The sequence below is a fragment of the Chionomys nivalis genome, chromosome 4, assembly GCF_950005125.1.
Source record: "Chionomys nivalis chromosome 4, mChiNiv1.1, whole genome shotgun sequence".
In the NCBI taxonomy this organism is placed as follows: Eukaryota; Metazoa; Chordata; class Mammalia; order Rodentia; family Cricetidae; genus Chionomys; species Chionomys nivalis.
The window spans coordinates 52,374,202-52,393,130 of record NC_080089.1 but is presented as its reverse complement, the minus strand read 5'-3'; the positions used below and the strand labels follow the sequence as shown (position 1 = coordinate 52,393,130).

General features: G+C 45.1%; 1 protein-coding gene across 1 annotated transcript; it reads right to left on the bottom strand.

Annotated features, from left to right (window-relative positions):
- Positions 1-2,811: 2,811 nt before the first annotated feature.
- Positions 2,812-18,158, bottom strand: Poglut3 (protein O-glucosyltransferase 3). The gene is made up of 8 exons (XM_057768767.1): positions 17,928-18,158; positions 15,534-15,731; positions 13,395-13,681; positions 12,553-12,769; positions 10,417-10,613; positions 8,678-8,872; positions 6,957-7,061; positions 2,812-5,857 (listed from the first exon to the last, which is right to left on the bottom strand). Exons 1-8 carry the CDS (start codon positions 18,124-18,126, stop codon positions 5,732-5,734), a joined length of 1,524 nt encoding a protein of 507 aa, XP_057624750.1. The 5' UTR covers positions 18,127-18,158; the 3' UTR covers positions 2,812-5,731.
- Between the last annotated feature and the right edge of the window lie 771 nt (positions 18,159-18,929).

Here is an 18,929-nt window from a genome sequence, read left to right as displayed (position 1 = left end):
CCTGGGTGGAGACACCCAGAAGGGTTTTGTGGGGGGACCTCAGTCAGTAAAACCCCACGAGTCCTCCCCACCCCAGAGTCTGGGATGTTTTTAGGCAGGGGGTTGGGGGGCTGCGGCTGGGACTTTCCCTAGGCCATTCACAGTAGATTTTTAAAATCAGGTCTCATCAAAGTCTGGGATTATAATACCTCAGTTGTAGGACATTTAGCCTAGAAAGCCATGAACCCCCCTACCCCCAACAGCTCTCCCACTAAAGCAAACAGCCAAACTCAAGATAATCAGAACACAAATCAAAGAAACTAGAATCTGAACTTTCTCACAATGCCCAGACTCGGTTAGGAAACAGTGGGTGCTGTGGACCTGGTGGAGAACTTACATGAGGTCCTTAAGGGCCAGTGTATCTCCTCTTCAGACCCTCATGACTAGAACGAAATCGTTTACATTTCCTAGAACAGTAAAGCCAGCAGGGTTTACTCAATCCAAGCAAAAGCCTCAACAAAACTATTCAGGAGTCTGCAATCGACCTTTGCTAAAGGGTGTTCTGAGAACTTCAATCAGCCTCTGCCCATCGGGATTTATAAGAAACAGAAACGGGGCCTCAAAAAATAACTTAATTACTTACAGCCTAGTTAGCCAGTCAGTTGTTATAGCTCATTTGCCTGCTAATTGACTGCAGGGGGTTTTGCACAAGCTCAGGTGCTAAGTACCATAGTCTCTGGGCTCCTCTGGCTCGCTGGGCTAAGGGCAGGCGTCCAAATCCATGGGCTCCCTTTAGTAACAGAAATTCCACAGTGCCAGTAAAAAGAGAATATTTATAACATTTCCCCTTTTGCGAGGCTCCATGCCACTCCAAACTAGTTCAGTGAATTTCTTGATGAATTTCCCCCAAATGCTAAAGTCCTGGCACAGTGGACAAGGTTCTTTTTTTTTTTTTTTTAGCTTCCATCCCAGGGTCACCTGTCTGTAGGCAGTAATGCCAGTAGTGACAAGGGGCTCTCATTACTCCTAGAGACATGGACACTGCTTTCATGTTTCTAGAGGGAGCTCATTTTCTCTTCTTTCCTCCCAGTCGTTTACAATGAAGGTGAATGTGGGGCCCTCACCCCTTATTCTCAAAGGGGCGAGAAGAAATTTCCTAGCAGAATGTTTTCCCAGGAAGATAGTGGCCTCCCCCTCTCCCACCCGGGAGAATCCGAGCACAAGGTCACTGAGTTCAGCCCAGCCAGCCACCTGGAACAGGCTGATAGAGATGGCCTAACTCAGGAACAGTGGCCTTGCTCTAAAAACAAGGAAAAAGCTGACTTAACAGAATGGGAGGGAGCAAAAGTCCTTGTACCCGTGCCAAAGCAGCTTCAAAGATTCTCTTTGTAGTTATGCCTTAAAAAGCTTACCCCACAGAGGAGATACAACTCCTTTCTACCTTGTTGTAACGGGGATGGAGACGAGTTCCAAACATGCTTGTATTATGCTGATTAAGCCTTGCTTATTACAGTCTGGGCCTCTCTGGTGGTCTCTCTCTGGGGGTTGTAATCTGGGCACACCAGTGAATCTTTGGAAACCATGTGTGTCAGCTACTTTGCTGTTGCTGCGGCAAGATGCCAGAACAAGCAACTTGAGGAAAAAGGAGTTATTTCTGGCTTATGGTTCCAGAGGGCATTGAGGAAACGAAGGGGTGGCCGCAGGAGCGTGAGGCTGCCTGATTGCAAAGTTTTACTCCGCCCAGGAAGTGCAGGAAGCAGAGCAGGCTGTATAACCCCTCAAATCCCCTCCCAGCAATGGCCTTCCTCTATCGAGGCTGTTGTTCCTGAAGCGGTGGCTCTCAAACTGTGGGTTTGACCCCTTTGGGGGCTGGAGTGACCCTTTCACAGCTGTCGCCCAAGACCATCCTGCACATTGATGTTTACATCACAATTCGAAAAGTAGCAAAATGAGTTATGAAGTAGCGACAAAAATAATGTTTATGGTTGGGAGGTCACCACAACATAACTGATGTCGTCTAGTGACGTCTGTATTAAAGGGTCACAGAATTAGGAAGGTTTAGATCCAATAGCCTGAAGGTTCCATAACCTCCATAGACAACACCACAAACCGGGACCAAGTGTTCGAACACTAGAGCCTTTGAGGAACTATGCTGCTTAGCTCTTTGTCAACAAGCTAGGGTCATCTAGGAAAGGGAACCTCAACTGGGAAAATATCTCCATCAGATTAGCGTGTTGGTGAATCTGTGGGTTCATTTTCTTGTTTTTTTTACTAACATTGGTGGGGGAGGGGTCAGGAAAGCGCAAGGGAGGAAGCAGAAGGGGCAGGAGGATTAACACTGAGTATAATGACATTTACACAGAATAGCACAATGAGACCCGCTACTTTGTATATTAACTTTAAAAATTAGTATTTAAAATATAGTGGCATGAAACCTATTTTTTTCCTATTTCTGCAGAATAGAATTCAGACAGAATGACCACGACCCCGGTTTTAGTTCAGTTATTCATGAGGACATAAGTTAGACTCATCTACATGGCTCAGGGGTTAGGAGCACTGGCTGCTCGAGGACCCAGGTTCAGTTGCCAGCACCCACATGGCAGTCATAAGCATCTGTAACTCCAGTCCTGAGGGAATCCAACTCTCTTCTGGGCTCTCTGGGCACCAGGCACGCATGTGGGGCACTAACGTACAGGCAAGCAAAATTTCATACACCGAAGATCAATAAATAAAATCTTTAGAAATTCCAGGCTAGATTAACTGTCATAGACACACCAGGGAGAAGGTGGTGATAACCTTTCTTAAAACAAAGCACATGGTTTCCAATTTTTAATAAAGAAAATTTGCTTTATTTAAAAAGAGTATATAATAAAACCACATGACAAAGTTCTAGACATACGTAGGTTTTTAATATGGCATCATGGAAAACATTAATATTTTCTTTTCTTTCTTATATCCTCTGTGGATTTATTCTTTTACCATGTTGACATTTTTATTTTACAACTTGATTTATATCCATGGTTAAAAAGCAATTTAAATATTATAAAAAGGTATAAAGCAAAAAAACTTCCCTTCTCTCCACAACTTTCCTCAACACTGGCAGGTTGTCCTTCAAACCCAACGATTTTCTTTTCGTCTTTGGCAAAATGTTTTCACACACTATGTCCTGTACCTTTGGTCTTTCCGGAACTCGGCGTGGGAAACTCTCCATACAGGGCAGTGATAACTGCTTTGTTCTCACCAATGGTGTACGCAGCCCTCAATGCATTAGGATCTCTCTAGGCAATGCATTCACTATTGATGGGTGACAGCCACGTGGAGTGTTGGAAGCCACAAGCATTGGTGACAGTTTATTCAAACAAGCACAACTATATCTTTTTTAAAAAATTCATTTAACTTATTTATTTTACATTCATTGGCGTGAAGATATCAGATCCCTTGGAACTAGAGTTACAGACAGTCATGAGCCACCATGGGGGTGCTGGGAATTGAACCTGGGTCTTCTGGAAGAACAGTCAGTGTTCTTAACTGCTGAGCCATCTCTCCAGCCCCACAGAACTATATCTTTACACCCTTACATTCCCCTCTTTTCAAAAGTTAAATTAAAAATATTTTTGTTGAAATTAAAATGAATCATTGTCTCCTTTCCTTCCTCCAACCTCTCCCAGGTAATCACCTTAACTCTCTCTTGATTCCTAGCCTCTGAAGCCAGATATATTTTAATAAGAATTTCAGGATTGAAAGTGGCTCTGGGTATGTGGGTAACAGATGAGCTGGGAGGGAAAGAATCAGGGCTTAATAAGCCAATTTCTTTCACTAAGATCTATTCAATCTAGTAAACCAAAAAGCCATGTAAAACTCATTTCAAAGGCTGTGGTCAAGCTGGGGAGATAGGGGGGAGGTATCTAAATTTCATGATAGACTTTAGTGCTATAGTTTAGATGTGAAATGTCCCCTGCAGGTTCACATCAGAGACTCAATGCTCCAAAGTAAGGACCGCGGGGGCCCCAAGGAGTCCAGAGAAACTGCCCAGCTTGTCTCAACTCCTTTTAACTGTTAGGACTGTTCATCATATGACATCAACCTAAAAGACTTACTGTGTCTACGACAAACTGCCATTTGCTCCCTGGACCTGGGGTTACAGAGGTAGCAAAGAGGAAGGCAGCTTTTCTTTCCATAACTCATTCCCATAAGGCTCTACTCTCTATAAACAATAGAAGGCAGACTCAGATGCACCAGGTGCGGCCTCAGGACAGCTTGTCCTTTAGTTCATACTACACAGGTCGGGTTTAAATCGGCGATGGGCTTGCTGATCATTTCTATGGTCTACTTAAAAACACAAATTCCCGTGTTCCTTTTGGCCCTCGGGAGAACAGACATGACCACATGAGTTCCCCGGTTTGGGGAGCTCTGGTTTTGGAGTGCACTCTGTCATAAACTGTGTCTTGGATTGATGGTGCTCTGAGGAGTTAGACAGGAATTTAAGGGTATGAGGCTTAGATCTCGACCCTGTCCTAAAAGGCAGAGGCAAGTGCCAAAGTCTTTATCTTAACGGTTCAACCCACTGAAAGAGGAGGCTCTTTCTGTCCATCTGTAGATCCAGGAACCAGTACCTGCCTCTGTCCTGGGCATATTAGTGAATCTCAGGATGCTGAGGCCTCCTGAGGCTGGGGTAGCAGCTTTCGAGGACTCTTTTGGAAGGACAAAAGGAATTAAAGATCTCATGTTGACAGCTGTTATCTCTTATATTCCTAGTATACAGATGATAAAGATACCCACAGAATGTCACTGTCTACATTAATAGTTATGCTGTCTTTAACAGGTGCGCAACCCAAACAGACTGACTCACCAATGTTAGGTACAATTTCCCCTTAATTCTGTCCTAGGCCCTGGCAAAAACTTAGCTGAAAAGATTTGAACAATGCAGCGTGTTCCTCCACCGTCTCTATGCTACCCTTAACAGCATAGAGACTTGTTCCTTACTTAGCTTGTTCCTTAGTTAGCTCCATCAGCTCTTCCAACAAGAGGCTGGAATCACAGAGCATCAGAACAGCTTGCAAAAGGAGAAACTACACAGGGAGGAGAAAATAAAACCTTCCCCCAACACTTTTCCCTTCATAGCCGAATGTAAAAGTAAGTGAAGAAAAGATAGAAACAAACCAGGAAATGTGACATCCACAGATTCCCAGGTGATTTATAAGTCTTTTTATCTATTGTGATGCTCAAATGAGCAGTTTCACCCCAAATAAAATGAATATCTAGAGGCATTTGGTAATACTGGAACTTATGATCTTTCTGCCTCAGCCTCACGGTGTGGGATTACATGCTTAGCATCTCTCTGCATTTCTTTTTGCTTTGGCTTTTTGTTTGTTTTGTTTTTGAGACAGGGTTTCTCTGTGTAGCTCGGGCTATTCTGGAACTCACTCTGTAGACCAGGCTGGCCTTGAACTCACGGAGATCTGCCTGCCTCTGTTTTCCAAGTGCTGGGACAAAAGGTGTGCACCACCACTTCCCGGTTGTTTTGGCTTTTTGATAAGATTCAGCAGGGAAGTCTGGGCTGGTCAGGAAATTACCATATATCGCAGGCAGGCTTTGCAGTAAGAAATCCTCTTGCTTCTGCCTCTGGAGTGCTGGGATTAGAAGTGTGAGCCTGACCCACCAGGCCTGGCTCCGCTCTTTCCTCACGGCTTGGCATCTTTCACAAGTCTTAAAGATGCAGCCAGCACACAAAGAGTGTGAAGCCGGGGCTTCCTTAAAGCTCTTCCCTCCCTGGCATCTTCCTGTGGCACCGGCAAAACGATGTGGCATCCTCCGGCTGGGGAACAAGCTCCATCCCGTCACGTATCATGGGCTTGCTGGTCTGGCGCTCAGCGTATTTCTGAAATATGGAAGCCATGGAAGGTTTAGTTGATGCTTCATTCTAGTCCCACCTCCCACACATTTCCACCTTCAATCGCAAAGTTTCAGACCCAAACCAAAGGCTGGTGAAACATCTCACAGTCTGGCAGGGAACCCTAATCTACACTTCTGTATAAATTAGAAAAGAGATGCCAAGCCAAATGCCTCTAACTGAGACAATGGAGCCAGCACGTATCCTCCATTCTAATGAATAACTGTCTTGTTGAATTTTCATGACAGCAACTCAAGATGAGCAGCATCTGCAGACAGTGTCCATCCATCCATCCCGGAGGGCTGGAGTCATAACCGTGCAAAGTTCTTCCACCCTGGTCAGAGATATTCCTATGCACCGAGTCTTTCCCTGTGTTCATTCTGGTCCACTCTGTTATGTATTCCTAGCATTGGGCTAGTGCCAACAAAATAACAATATAACTAAGGGAACTTAATTAACATGTTAGAGGTAGAAAGCTCCCACCATTAAAATTAAAGCTAGGGCTGGTAAAATGGCTTACTGGGTAAAGATGCCTGCCTCCTGGCCTTAAAACCCTAGTTCAATCCCTGGGACCTACGTGGTGGAAGGAGAGAACCGACTCCTACGGGAGTCCTCTGCCCTCTGACCTCCACAGGCGCTCCACTCCTCCTCCACCTCCCCAAGATCACAAAATAAGTAAAATGCAATTAAAATTAAAAATTTAAAACTAGATTAGTACACAGGATGGAACCGGTCAAAGGATGACAAGACAGACGTGGTGGTGGGGAGTGGCTCAGGGGACGTAACTTGCACACCCACAGACAAGAAGGACGGTCTCTAAAAATCAACCACCACGGGGCGCACCCTGACAAGAGGGGAGGAGCTTCTAATTAATCTACTTCCCTGCGCTCCAAGAACGGAGATTGAAAGGATGGAGGCTACAGAGAGAGTCAGCTCTGGTTCTTTCCTCCCTCAGGCTGGAGTCTCAGCTGAATCCAAATTCTTTCCACAAGCTGCCGCTGATCCCCTCAGGAAGCATGGTACGTAGTGTCCAGGTCACGCACGTGGCCTAAAGACCCCGACTCACCAGGTTGGACTCTGAACTGACCTGCAGCACTCTGTAATAGTAACAGAAAAGTCGGGGCGGCTGGAGCAGGTCCCTAGCAGCTAACTGCCCTTCTTTCGCAATCTTCTTTGCTTCGTCATCGTTTTCCTAAAAGGAAAGAACAAAAATTGCTGCTGCAGCTCACAGAGAACGCTAAGTGCACGAGTGAGAAAGACAGGCGAGGCGAATGTCAACAGCACGGGGGAAGCGGACTGCAATGGGCTAAGGCAAAGGGGGCCACGGGATCCTTTACTAATGTCTGTTAAAGGGGAAGGTTCGTAGGTGTGTGGACCTGACTCTACCGGCCTCAATGGCCTCTTCTGGTGCTTTCCTAGCGATCCAGGGAGAAAGCCTGGGGTCCATCATCTGTCTCCCCAGCAGTGCCCTCTGCCTAAGGACAGAATGGATCAATTTTCATGTTAAAATGTCTTTTAAAAGCTTCAGTGTTGGGGAGCTGGCTGGGCAGTTAAATGTGCCTACTGCTCTTGTAGAGGACCCAAGTTCTGTTCCCAGCACCCATCTCGGTGGGTGGTTCTCAACTCCAGCTCCTGGGGATCCGAGGCCTGAGGCCTTTGAGGGCATCTTCACCCAAGTGTACAGACTTCTACACTGAAACGTGTATAAAATTAAAAATAATAGAAATGTGTTTTTCATAAAGCTTCATTCAAATATGCAGAGATAATGTTCTGTTACAAAGCGGTAGCCACAAAAGACTAAAATGCCGTTGTGATAAAAGTTATGTACCCACTAGTGCTCACGGGCTATGTGCCCGGAATAATCAATGCTCCTGATTACAGTCACAGGAAACGCCTAACTTTCTGCATGCTGTTGATAGGAAAAACTATTTGCTGGCGATTGTGGATCTTAGGAAAAGCCAGAACGATGATTCTGATCCATTATTCCATAACCAAAATATTATTTCTCAAAACTTAAAAAATGGAAAAATGTTATTGTAGAAGGATAAATCTTTATAGTTTCATAATAAACCACAGTAGTTTTTAATATTTATTCCTTAAATTTTATTTTAAAATTTATTCCTTAAAAAAAAAAGAAATCCTTGTTTTATGGGGACCTTGCTCTTGGTATGCTTTGTAGTTTGTGTTGGGTAAGGGCTTGTGGAGTTTTTTTCATATATAAGGAAAAGAAGACTACCAGATTTGCCTGGGATGTTCTCTTAAAATATAAAGTCTTTCAATTCTGGCCTTTTCAATCTGTAATTTGCATTTTGCGTATTCTTCTTTTGCATCTATAAATGCAAACAGTGAATCATTTAGAAAAATCCATATCACAACAACACTAGACTTCAAACCCAACCCTCAATAATGTTGACGAGGTATACAAAATGATTCTGATGGCCTTTCTTTCTCTTTGACATGTGCACTTGTGTGTATCTGCAGGTGGGTTTGTGCGCATGAGTGCAGTGACTATGGAAGCCAGGAGAAGCCCTCTGATCCCCTGAGCTGGGGTTACAGGACATCGTGAGCCGCCCAACAAGGGTGCTGGAATCCAGGTCCTCTGGGAGGACAGCAAGGGCTCTTAACACTCAGCCCCTCTCCAGCCCCACGTCTATTCTTTAGCTATTTAAAGGGAACACATTTTTTAAAAAGAAAATTATACTTCCTTTGATTTTTATTTCATTATGGTACATGGTCGTGATGGAACACAAGTCCTCCATATTGATAACTTTGATATTGCCCTAAAAAGGAACATGGCATGAAGCATACCTTGGCCCACCTCACTTTCTCTAGCAGATCACTGAGGTTTCTTCTCACGGGAACGTAGTGTTTCCAAGGCCTTAGCGCCACATAGAAATGTTCATAATACGGCGACTCCTGCTTCAGAACCAGGCTGTCGCCCAGCATGAGGTACGGAAACCTGTAAGCAGCCACAGTGCCGTCCACATTCACCTGGTACTTGTACTAGAAGATGAAAAGAAAGAGCCTCAGAAAGCCATTGCTCCACTTCCGCTTCTCACAGTATTAAATCCAACACAGAGGGATCGTCTTCCACGTCCCCACATCTGCACCGCAAACAGCTTTCATTTTCTCCTTGTATAAAAATGACAAACAGCCTCTAATGCGTCCCTAGCAGGACCTTCTAGGACACAGGAACAAGTGTCTGTTTCAATTACATCTGTGAAGCAGAGAGTCTAGACTCCTGTAATCAACTATTGTCAAAGTTCTACATTTTAATATTCTGAAAAGTGATATTATCAATTTTCATGTATATATAAAATTTCGTTTATTCCTTAAACATAAACTAGAGTTTATGTAAAACAGAGTTTACATCTTTCCAGCCTGTGAACTGTACGAAAGATGGCTCAGTGGGAAAAGAAGTTTGCTGCCAAACCATGACCCAAGTTCAATACCCAGGACCCACCTGGTAGAGGAAGAGAACTAATTCTGGTAAGTTGTCATTCACACACACACACACACACACACACACACACACACACACGGAGAGAGAGAGAAATTAAGTGTTATAAAAACTAGTTACTCCACTGACATATATTGGATTAGTAAGTTCTAATTTCCATTTCAAAAGCACATAGCGAAGGCATGAAAAATCCAATTTAATTATACTATGAGGCAAGGTTTTTTCGTTTTGTCTTTACAAGTGAGAAAACTGGAATACAGAGAAAGCTATAAACCTTCATTCTGAATGCAGATTCACTGCTCTTTTCACCACGAAACCCTCGAGATGAAGCTGGTCCATTTCCAACTACACTGACTCCTCCCTTCCTCCCTCCCATTCCCCTCCCTTTCCTTTTCAGTGCTGGAGATCAGACCTATGCCTTTCTCATGTAACAGAAGTCCTCTGCACAGGGGTACACTCTAACCTCTTAATAATCTCTTTAAAAAAATAAATTTATTAAATAATCAGTACCACATGTTTCCTAGCCAGTTAGGTGTGGGTTTCATGACAGAGAAAGGGGCACACACATATATGTGCATGCATACACCACACACACGCACGCACACATTCATATACAAACACATATGCATACCAAAATCAATATAAAAAGAAAGTAAAGGAACATAGCAGGCATCAGAGGTCACCAGAGTCACTAAGAGATGAGGGGCCACAGGCAGGACCCGCACTCCAGCTCCACTTCCCTCAGGCTCCACCTCCTATTTTGCATATATAAAAATGAACACTCTTTTTATTTACCAAAGATCACTTCACATAAAAGAAATATCTTTGCAGATCATTAAATCAAAGGGAAAAGCCATAATAAATACATACAAACTTCATGCTAGCTCTCACATTAAGCATTAAATATAGTTCTAGGTTATTCGGTAACAAAGTTAACAGACAAAACTGTGAGAGTTCAGTGACTCCTCGGTCGGACTGGAGAGAGCGAAAGTGAAGTTAGCTACACACCGAGGCGACCTGCTTGAACCACCAGTTTCGTGGACTTTGGACATAGTTTATCACTTCATAGCCATAGGAAGACTCATACCTTAAAGAAATCAAAGAAACCCATCAACTTGGCTTTTCCAAGCTCTTTTTCTTTCTCTTGGAAAAAGAAATATCCTGTAATTCCTGCATCTAGCAGCTGTGGATTTTCTCTGGACAGCTGTACCAACTGCAGCCTCTCCTCCCGGCTATCTCTACCTCGGAAGAAAGCTTTCTCTGTTTTATTGATCCAGGAAGGCCCTAGAAGTTTGAGGCCATAAAAAATTATGATTAAGAATCTGAAATCATAAGACAGCACAATGATCTTTATTTAATCCACCATTTCCATTTAAAATGTTGGTACTCGTCACAAACCCATTTTGTAACACAGACGCCGTTTCCAAAACACCTGGGACTGAGTCTCAGTTTGCCAGAGGTGCTTCCAGGGGCTGTCTGTCTGTCTGTTCCAGCCCCTCCCATTTACCTACCAACCAGTTTTCACGGGCATTGCTATTCACTGTGTTCCACACTGGGAAACAGCCCTCACGGTATCAGGCAAACTCAGAGCAAACGGTTCTGTGACTTGTCCTACTGCCAAGGCCACAGTTCCCTTCACTTTTGTGTTTCACAATCGCACAGGGGTTAGGCTTTTGCGCTTACTTGAGGTCAGCAGAAAACTGCATAACTAAGCCACCCAACAGAGTTCTTAGTTCATATTTCTCCCTTTAGTTTTGTTTTATGTGTATATATATTCCATGTATGCCTGTGCACTGTGTGCATGAAGTACCCACAGAAGCCAGGGGAGGGCGCCAGATATCTTGGGACTGAAGTTACAGATTGTGCACCAAGTAGGTACCGGGAATTGAACCTGCGTTCTCTGGAAGAGCAGTGAGTGCTCTTAACCACTTGACCATCTCTCCAGTTCAGCTACTCATAAATTTTGGTTGTGAGCCTAGCCTTTAACGGCTGAGCCATCTCTCCAGCCCTCTACTCATAAATTTGAATAGAGAAAATATATTTTTCTTGGATGCCGTTAAGTGTAATTATACAATTCACTGCATTCACACAGGTATATGGGGAGTCTGAGACAGGCTCTTGCTGTTCATCCCTGGCTGATCTGCTACCTGCTACGTAGCCCAGACAGATCTCTAACTAAAGACACTCTTCCTGCCTCAGCCTCCAAGTGCTAGGAGTGCAGGCGATAGCCACCACGCCAGCTCTCTCTACATTTGTATCTTCTCTTTTTAGGAAGGGAGATGTTTTAGAAAAATTAATTTCAATCTCTGACAAAACCCTCTTACTATTCTAAAGTAAGATGTTGGCTAAATGCCCATCAGTGCCCCGGGGACATCATAAGAGAGAAGAATCGGAGGGGCTTAACCTTCTCAGCGTACCCAGAAAGTCACCACTATCAAATTGAAAGCAGGCCAACATTTACTTCATATGGTTTTCATCTGATTCTGATTTATCTTTTCTCTTCATGATATCTTTAGGTACTTTGCACAAATCTCTGATCTTGTCTCCAAATAACAATAAAGAGAAACAGAGGCTGCAAAAAACAAAGCCAAGTTTTTCGCAGCCCAATGAGTTTCCAAAAAGAGGCTTCCATTGTGTCGCAAATGGAAGAAATCATAAAGGGAGGAAGGATTCCAATTCTGAAGGCTCAGGAAGTACAGAAAGATGAAGTGAAATCCTTACAGAGTACTGGAGGATGGGGTCATGATGCCCAATGACACCATGACCACCGCCGTCTTAGGGTTTTCAGGCTGCTCTCATTTTATGCAGTAATAAGAATCACTGGAGTCAGAATTAGTGACAGGTTTACCGAATAAGCATATTATTTAAATATCCTCAATGCTTTGATTTAAAGTTTCATGCAAGTATAACCAACGCGACTAGAAAAGATGCCTATAGATGGCTGAAGTCAAGGGAGCCTCCGCGAATACAGGCCTGGGTGTTAGCTCCCTAAACGGTGTGTTTTTAATTTTCAAATTGGAATCCCAAACGTTCTCTTTTGGCTGTAGGGAGTTTTTCCCTACTTTGCTGTGCTGGGAATGGAGCTTGGGCCCTTGCACACACTAGACATGTATTCTTCTTGGGTAGAAAGCAAGAATGATTAAGCATATACATCTATTCTTTCTGATTCCCTCCACCATTTTTATCTTTAAGGTTTTCCCCACGAGAATTAAGCTTAGCTTACCTGTGTTTCCCTGAACAGAGAGGAGATCATTTGTGACACCCCTCATTGCTTCAAGTATGGAATGGGTGACATCGTATGTTGGAAGGATAATGTCTCTTGAGTCCAAGGAGCCGCACCAGGAAATGATAGGTATAGGGCCAGGAGTGTCATTGACCTTCCGATGCTCCAAGGGCCAATCTCCAAGGTTAATATAAAATTCTAAATCTGGGAGGGTGACCTACAAAAACAAAGGCTCAAACATCAGAGTTGGGAGGCACCAAATACCCCAGTCTCTTGGCTATGCATGTATATGTGTAGGGGACAGGGATCAATCTTTGGCGGTTTTCCTCAAGAGCCATCTACCTTGGTTTTTGTTTGTTTGTTTGTTTTATTATCCTCCACTGTTTCCATGTCCACGATTGATCCTCCGCGGAGGTCTTCTTGCTTGGAATGCTGCCTCAGTTTCCTTCTTGGGCATTCTGACTTCACCTCCCTCAACTCGAACCTACACAGCTGTCCAAATCTCTACACCCCCATGAATGTCACCTAGACTTACTGGAACCTTTAGGCTATGGAATAGGACCTGTTTTCTGTCCTGGCATTCAGAGTCTTGTTCTTTCTCTAGCTTAGACTGAACTCTTGTGAGCCTGAATGCCAGGATTACAGGCAAGAGCCACCAAGCCCACTTTAGTTTATACCTTACAGGAAAGAGTCATCTACAAAGACATACACATATTCCGTGACACAGTTCTGGGTCCTGAAAGCCACTCTCATGGGTCTTTATAGTTCTAAATATGTAACCGTTGTAACAAAAAGAAATTAAATGATACTATTTTTGAAATCTGGTTCATTCATTTTCATACCTTTCTTGCCAGTGACAGTAAAATTTCATCAGAGAACATTTTGAAGTCTGTGTATTTCCCCAAGGATCTCCGGTGAATGTGGTTATTGACAATTGTGTAATGAACAACAGCACCCCGCTCGTCCCCAAATCTTTTGGGGACTTCCTTCAGCATCTGTTGGAGGTTGATGCTGGGGAAGGCAGTAAAATCTTGCTCGATCTGTGGTTCCATGTCTGGACAAGACAGAGTTTCCTGCCAGGCCTGAGGATCCTCTTCTGGGCAGTCACAGTACTCGTGATACACGGGTCCTGAGGAGGTGACACACACACACAATGTCACCCCAAGTTAACAACGAGAAGTGAACACTGGATGACAGCTTCGCAAATCTGAAAACTACCGACAGAGGCAAAACTATCTCAGACAAGGGAGTGGCGCAGTATTTATGTCAGAGTCCCACGTCTGCCCCCTCTCGAGGCACTTTAGACAGACTGGACAGCACATACTTCCTCCCATCCAGTCACTTGGATGACACATTCGCGTCTAGTGAGCTGTCAGTAATTAGTATACAACCACTTCATTTTAGCACACAGACGGAGAGCTTCCTAGTTTTTGGACATCCGAATGCAGAAGCAGTGAGTTTTTGAGAAACTGGAGGGCCTCTCCCTCAAAGCCTCTAGTGCGGTCTCGGTTGGCACGTCTCAGAGAAAGACAGAGTAACTGAAAGGACCTCTCAGTATGATGCTATGGGGGGCAGCTGAACGCAGAGGGCTTTCCTGAAGATGCATCTAGAAAACAATGTATACAAATCTAACATATAATTTCAGGACATACCCATATTTATTTTAATGAAAAAAATTAAATTTTCTTGAGGATTTATTTATGATCTTTGGAAATAATCTCATGTAGCCCAGTTAACCTTAACTCCTGATCCTCCTGCTTCTACCTCCCTAGTGCTGGGATTACATCATTAAGCCTGATATTTGGTTTTGTTTTGAAAATTTCTACTTCAGACCAAGACCAATAGGAGGCACTGACTTATTCTTTCACTTGGAACTGGTGGATCAGACCTGTCATAACTTAGGCACTCACAGTTTCCAGACTATTGTCAGGAGGCAGTGAAGGACAGTGAGTCTGGGGGATGGACACCAGCAAGGCAAGCCTCCCAGGTCACAGGAGCTCTGCTTAAGGCAGCCCAGGAAAAGGGAAGGGGGAGTGGCTAGAGCTGGGCAGTCGCACTGACCTGAGGAAAGCTGAGAGTACGGGAGAACAGGGCAACCAGGCCTGGGAAGACAGAGTAGGTGAAGGGTAAGAACAGAACACGGAAAAGCCTGGAAACATGCAGGCCTCTGTGAGTGAGAAGACATCCCAGCCTATGATCAGGGCATCTGTGATGAAGTCACCCAGTACAGGAAAGAACCGTCCAGAACACTGGAGGGCAGTGTATACCACTCCACACGGCTGAGGAAAGTGCCTGTACCAGCCAGGGCACAGAGCCTCTTCGTTCTTGGGACTTGGGAAGAGCATATCTCAGTCCTTGAGAATAATTAGCCCAAGATTAAATGTGGCTCAATTTCATCTACTAACAAACTGTGAAAACTTAACTCAAAAGGATTAAATTATGTTCCGTCAACTCGGCCATATCCCAGGGTTAAAGCTTAAGAAAATTAAAAAGAGTATATATATATATATATATATATACACATATATATACACACACACACACTGTAGGGCATTAATAGCAACTTGGTAGTGCAGGAAAAAAAAAGATGAACAAATCAGCAATAGTAACTACACAAAATGAAACAGAAAAGCATTTTTTAAAAGATTTATTTTAGGTGTGTGCTTTGTCCACATGTATGTGTGTGCATACATACACGTCTGGTACCCCCAGAGTTCAGAAGAGGACGCTGGAGTCACAGATGACTGTGAGCTTCCCTGTGGGTTCTGGGAACTGAACTCAGATCCTCTGCAAGAGCAGCCAGTGCTCTCCAAACCCAGACAATGATAATTTTTTTAAATGCCAAAGTGATATAAAATTTGAGCTTCAAGGAGTGCATATCTAATGTTTCCTCTGTGTAACTTGACTGCAGGGTCATTACAGCCATTCTGAAAAGCATGCCTCCCACAGAAGTTGAGGTTCAGGTGACTAATAACACTTACCTTTCAAAATATAGGGAGACTGAGCTACGTGTTCACCACCATAAAGAACCTCCACCTTGAGGCCTTCGTGGACAGTCTCGTGCATCCTGTATCTCACCAAAAATGTTCCATCATTTCTGTCCAAAGGTTTAGGGACATAAATTCGGGCTGACTCTTTCGGTGAAAGGGATTTTACGACTACTTTGAATTGTGTTTGACCTGGGAGCAGAAGAAATAAAAATAGCATGACCATTTCCTGATTTTCATGTCTCGTGATTAGATGGGGATCTTTGTACAGGAATTCTTTTGCCCTGCAGTGTTCATGGTAAACCATGTTCAGCTCAGCCTGGGGGATCCTTGAGGCAGCAACTATGCCTGACCCATCCTCAAGCCAAGGATCTAACTTAACAAGGGAGTCGTTAGCTATTCAATAACAACAGTGAAGGGAGGGAGGGAGAAGAAATAAAGACAGAAAAGCTGACTGAAGGGAACATTGTGACACAAAGGGAGGCAACAAGGATCAAACCCTTACATCAGAAATTCTGAGTACTTAAATTTCAAAGAAGCCAAAAGCATTTTTTTAAAAAAATACATTTACTTATCCCCTACGATGGGCTACTCCTTGTGTTCAGGTCTGTTTATTTATTTTTTGGATCAACTTCTTATTACATAGTCAAGGCTAGCCTAGAACCCACAATTCTCCTGCTTCTGTCTCCCAAGTGCTTGGGTTATAGGCTCTCACCATCACACCAGCTCTTGAGCATTCTACCTGCTTCCTGTAAGACTGGCATGTCAGATAGGTAGTTATCACCCCCCGCTGTGCAGTGAGAGACCCAGCTCCAAGAAGTAATCGAGGGTCAATATCAATGAACTGCACAGCCCGGAGACAGTCACAGCTTTCCAGCTTTTTAAGTGGAAGAGAGTCTCTGGCAACAGGGATCTCGCCACCCACCAAGACCGGTTAGGAAGTTTACCAAAGCTCTCTGCAGTTACAGAGAAAGCACTGATCTTACATTAGCAACTAGAGTGTCCCAGAAGACCAAAGCGTTACGCCCTAGGACTACATAATCCTCCAAATATGTCTGACTTCTTACCATGGACACATTCCAGGATCCATCCACTCATGCACTGCAAACATACTGAGAGGCTTTTCCCCCCTCACTATGAAAACATTATGATCTACTGGGGCTGAGAGATGACTCAGTGATTAAGAGCGCCTTCTACTCTTCCAGAGGACACATGTTCAATTCTCAGCAATAAGGTAGTTCACAAGCTGACCTCCAGCTACGGCGGCTTCAGCGCCCCCTTATGGTCTATACGCACACATGCATACAAGTGGCATACACACACACACACACACACCACATCCATATAAATATAAATAAAATAGAATCTTCGCGGAGAAGTTTATTTGGGAAAAAGAATGCAAAAAGGAATTAGAGGAAAAATCCTCACTCCCCGGCTGTAACCACAGACGTGCATGCGTGGGTTCATTTACTGGAAACTAACTTGGAGTGATACTACGCCATGCTTTGAATCTGAAACATGCCCTACGGGCTTCGTTCTGAACAACTGGTCCTCACACTCAGCTTTTGCACATCTGCAAGCATGCCCAGAAAAACTCAGCCTCCAAACCCGTACTCTCGAAGGTTTCCCAGACTTCCCTGGGCCCACCTGCAGTTCTTCAATGTTTACACCGCGCTGTACATATCCCACTGTAGTAGCTGTGGCATGCCCGGATAGCTCAGTTGCTTATCCATTTTCTCAGCAGAGTCTTAAGTTTTCTGATAGGCAGACACTAAGACCCTCTCTTAACTCCAGGATTACCAAATGACACAGTGATCTCCAAGCACCTTTGCACTGTGGAGGAGGTAGGCCTAGACTATTCGGTCTCTTCGCTGGCAGAATAGGGCGCCTGTTAGGAGCAGCCTTAAGTTTAGACACAAATGAGCAAATCCTGACAGGCAACAACTTGAAACCAGCTGGACAAGTCCAGAGAAACTGTCAGATGTGGGAGGAGGAGGACAAGATCCCGCCCCCATCCCTCGTCCCGATTCTACTTAGTTTCACCGATTTCTGTGGTCTGCATTTAATAAGTCAAAGGTAAGAAGAAAAGGAAAACCCTGCGTGTAAGACGGCCCTGCACTGCAGGCCTAGTGGGTGTAGTCAGGGAGGAAGGACCATCTGTATCACGTGATCGCGCCACCGCACCCCATAGGACATCAGCGGTGCCATTTACGCCAACATCAGTCCACGCGCGGGACGTCTGGCTCAGCCCTTGGAGTTAGTCACCCAACGGACCAAGGTGGTGTCTCCCGCCCCTGTGGGTGTCAGGGAGGAGGAAGGGCGACACTCACAGCGGGAAGTGGCTGTGTATGGGGCCAGGAACGCGCGGGGATGGCGACGGGCACTGACCTGGCGGCGAGCTAGTGAGGTTCCGGCCGTCCGAGTCCACCGCCTGCAGGAAGAAGTAGCGCACGGGCAGGACGACGGCGGCCTGCAGCCCCGGGCCCCACACCAGGCTCCGCGGTGCGCTCACTCGCGCCCCGGCCCCCGCGGCCACCAGCAGGGCGAGCTGCAGCCGCAGCAGCGGGGCCCGCGGGACGCGGAGCATGGTCGCCGGCTCTCAGCTTGGCCGACCGGGGAGGGGCCGGAGCGCCGGGCTCCAGGGGACACCCGGGGGCGGGCCTCTGCCTAGAGCCGCCCCGCGCGCCGACAGGGTGTTGGCGTGCACCGTCCCCAGGCCCTCCACTAAAGGCTCGAGTTTGTCAGAAGTTTGGAGAAAGGCAGCTGTTGCTGTTACCGCTTCCACTTATTTTATATTTTATTATGATTATGTTTTATTTTGTTTTTTGTTTTTTTCCTTTTGAGAAGGACGTCTCCCTCTTAGCCCAGGCTAGTTTTGAACCAATGGCAATTCTTCCTCCCAGCCTTCTCTAGTACTGAGGGAATTAAATGTGTGTAAGCTACCTTGCCCTGTGGAGAGACCCTGCTTTTAATTCATAGCTCTTGCTGGTCTGGAACTCTATATAGACCACCTGGCCTTTTACTCACTGTCATCCCCCTGCCTCTGTCTCCCAAATGTGGGGATTAAAGGTGAGCACTACTACATTCAGTCAGGAAAAAAAAACCAGCTTTAAACGTTACAGGCTCAGGTTTGGGTTGTGTCTTTAGTGGTACAGTAAGTGTCTGCCGTGTACAAGACCCAGAGTTGGAACTGTGAAGTTCGCTGGCATGATTCACACAGAGGTTCACCTGTTTCATTTCTTTTGTGCTTGGCAATCTCCCTCACTGGAGTCCCTGGAGTGTGGTTCCTCTTTCAAACAGTGTTTTCTGAGTATCCACTGATTTGGGAGGAGCAAGGAGCAGGGCACTTGGGCACCAGCAGGCAGGGGCTGGGCCTTCCTGTGCCCTGTG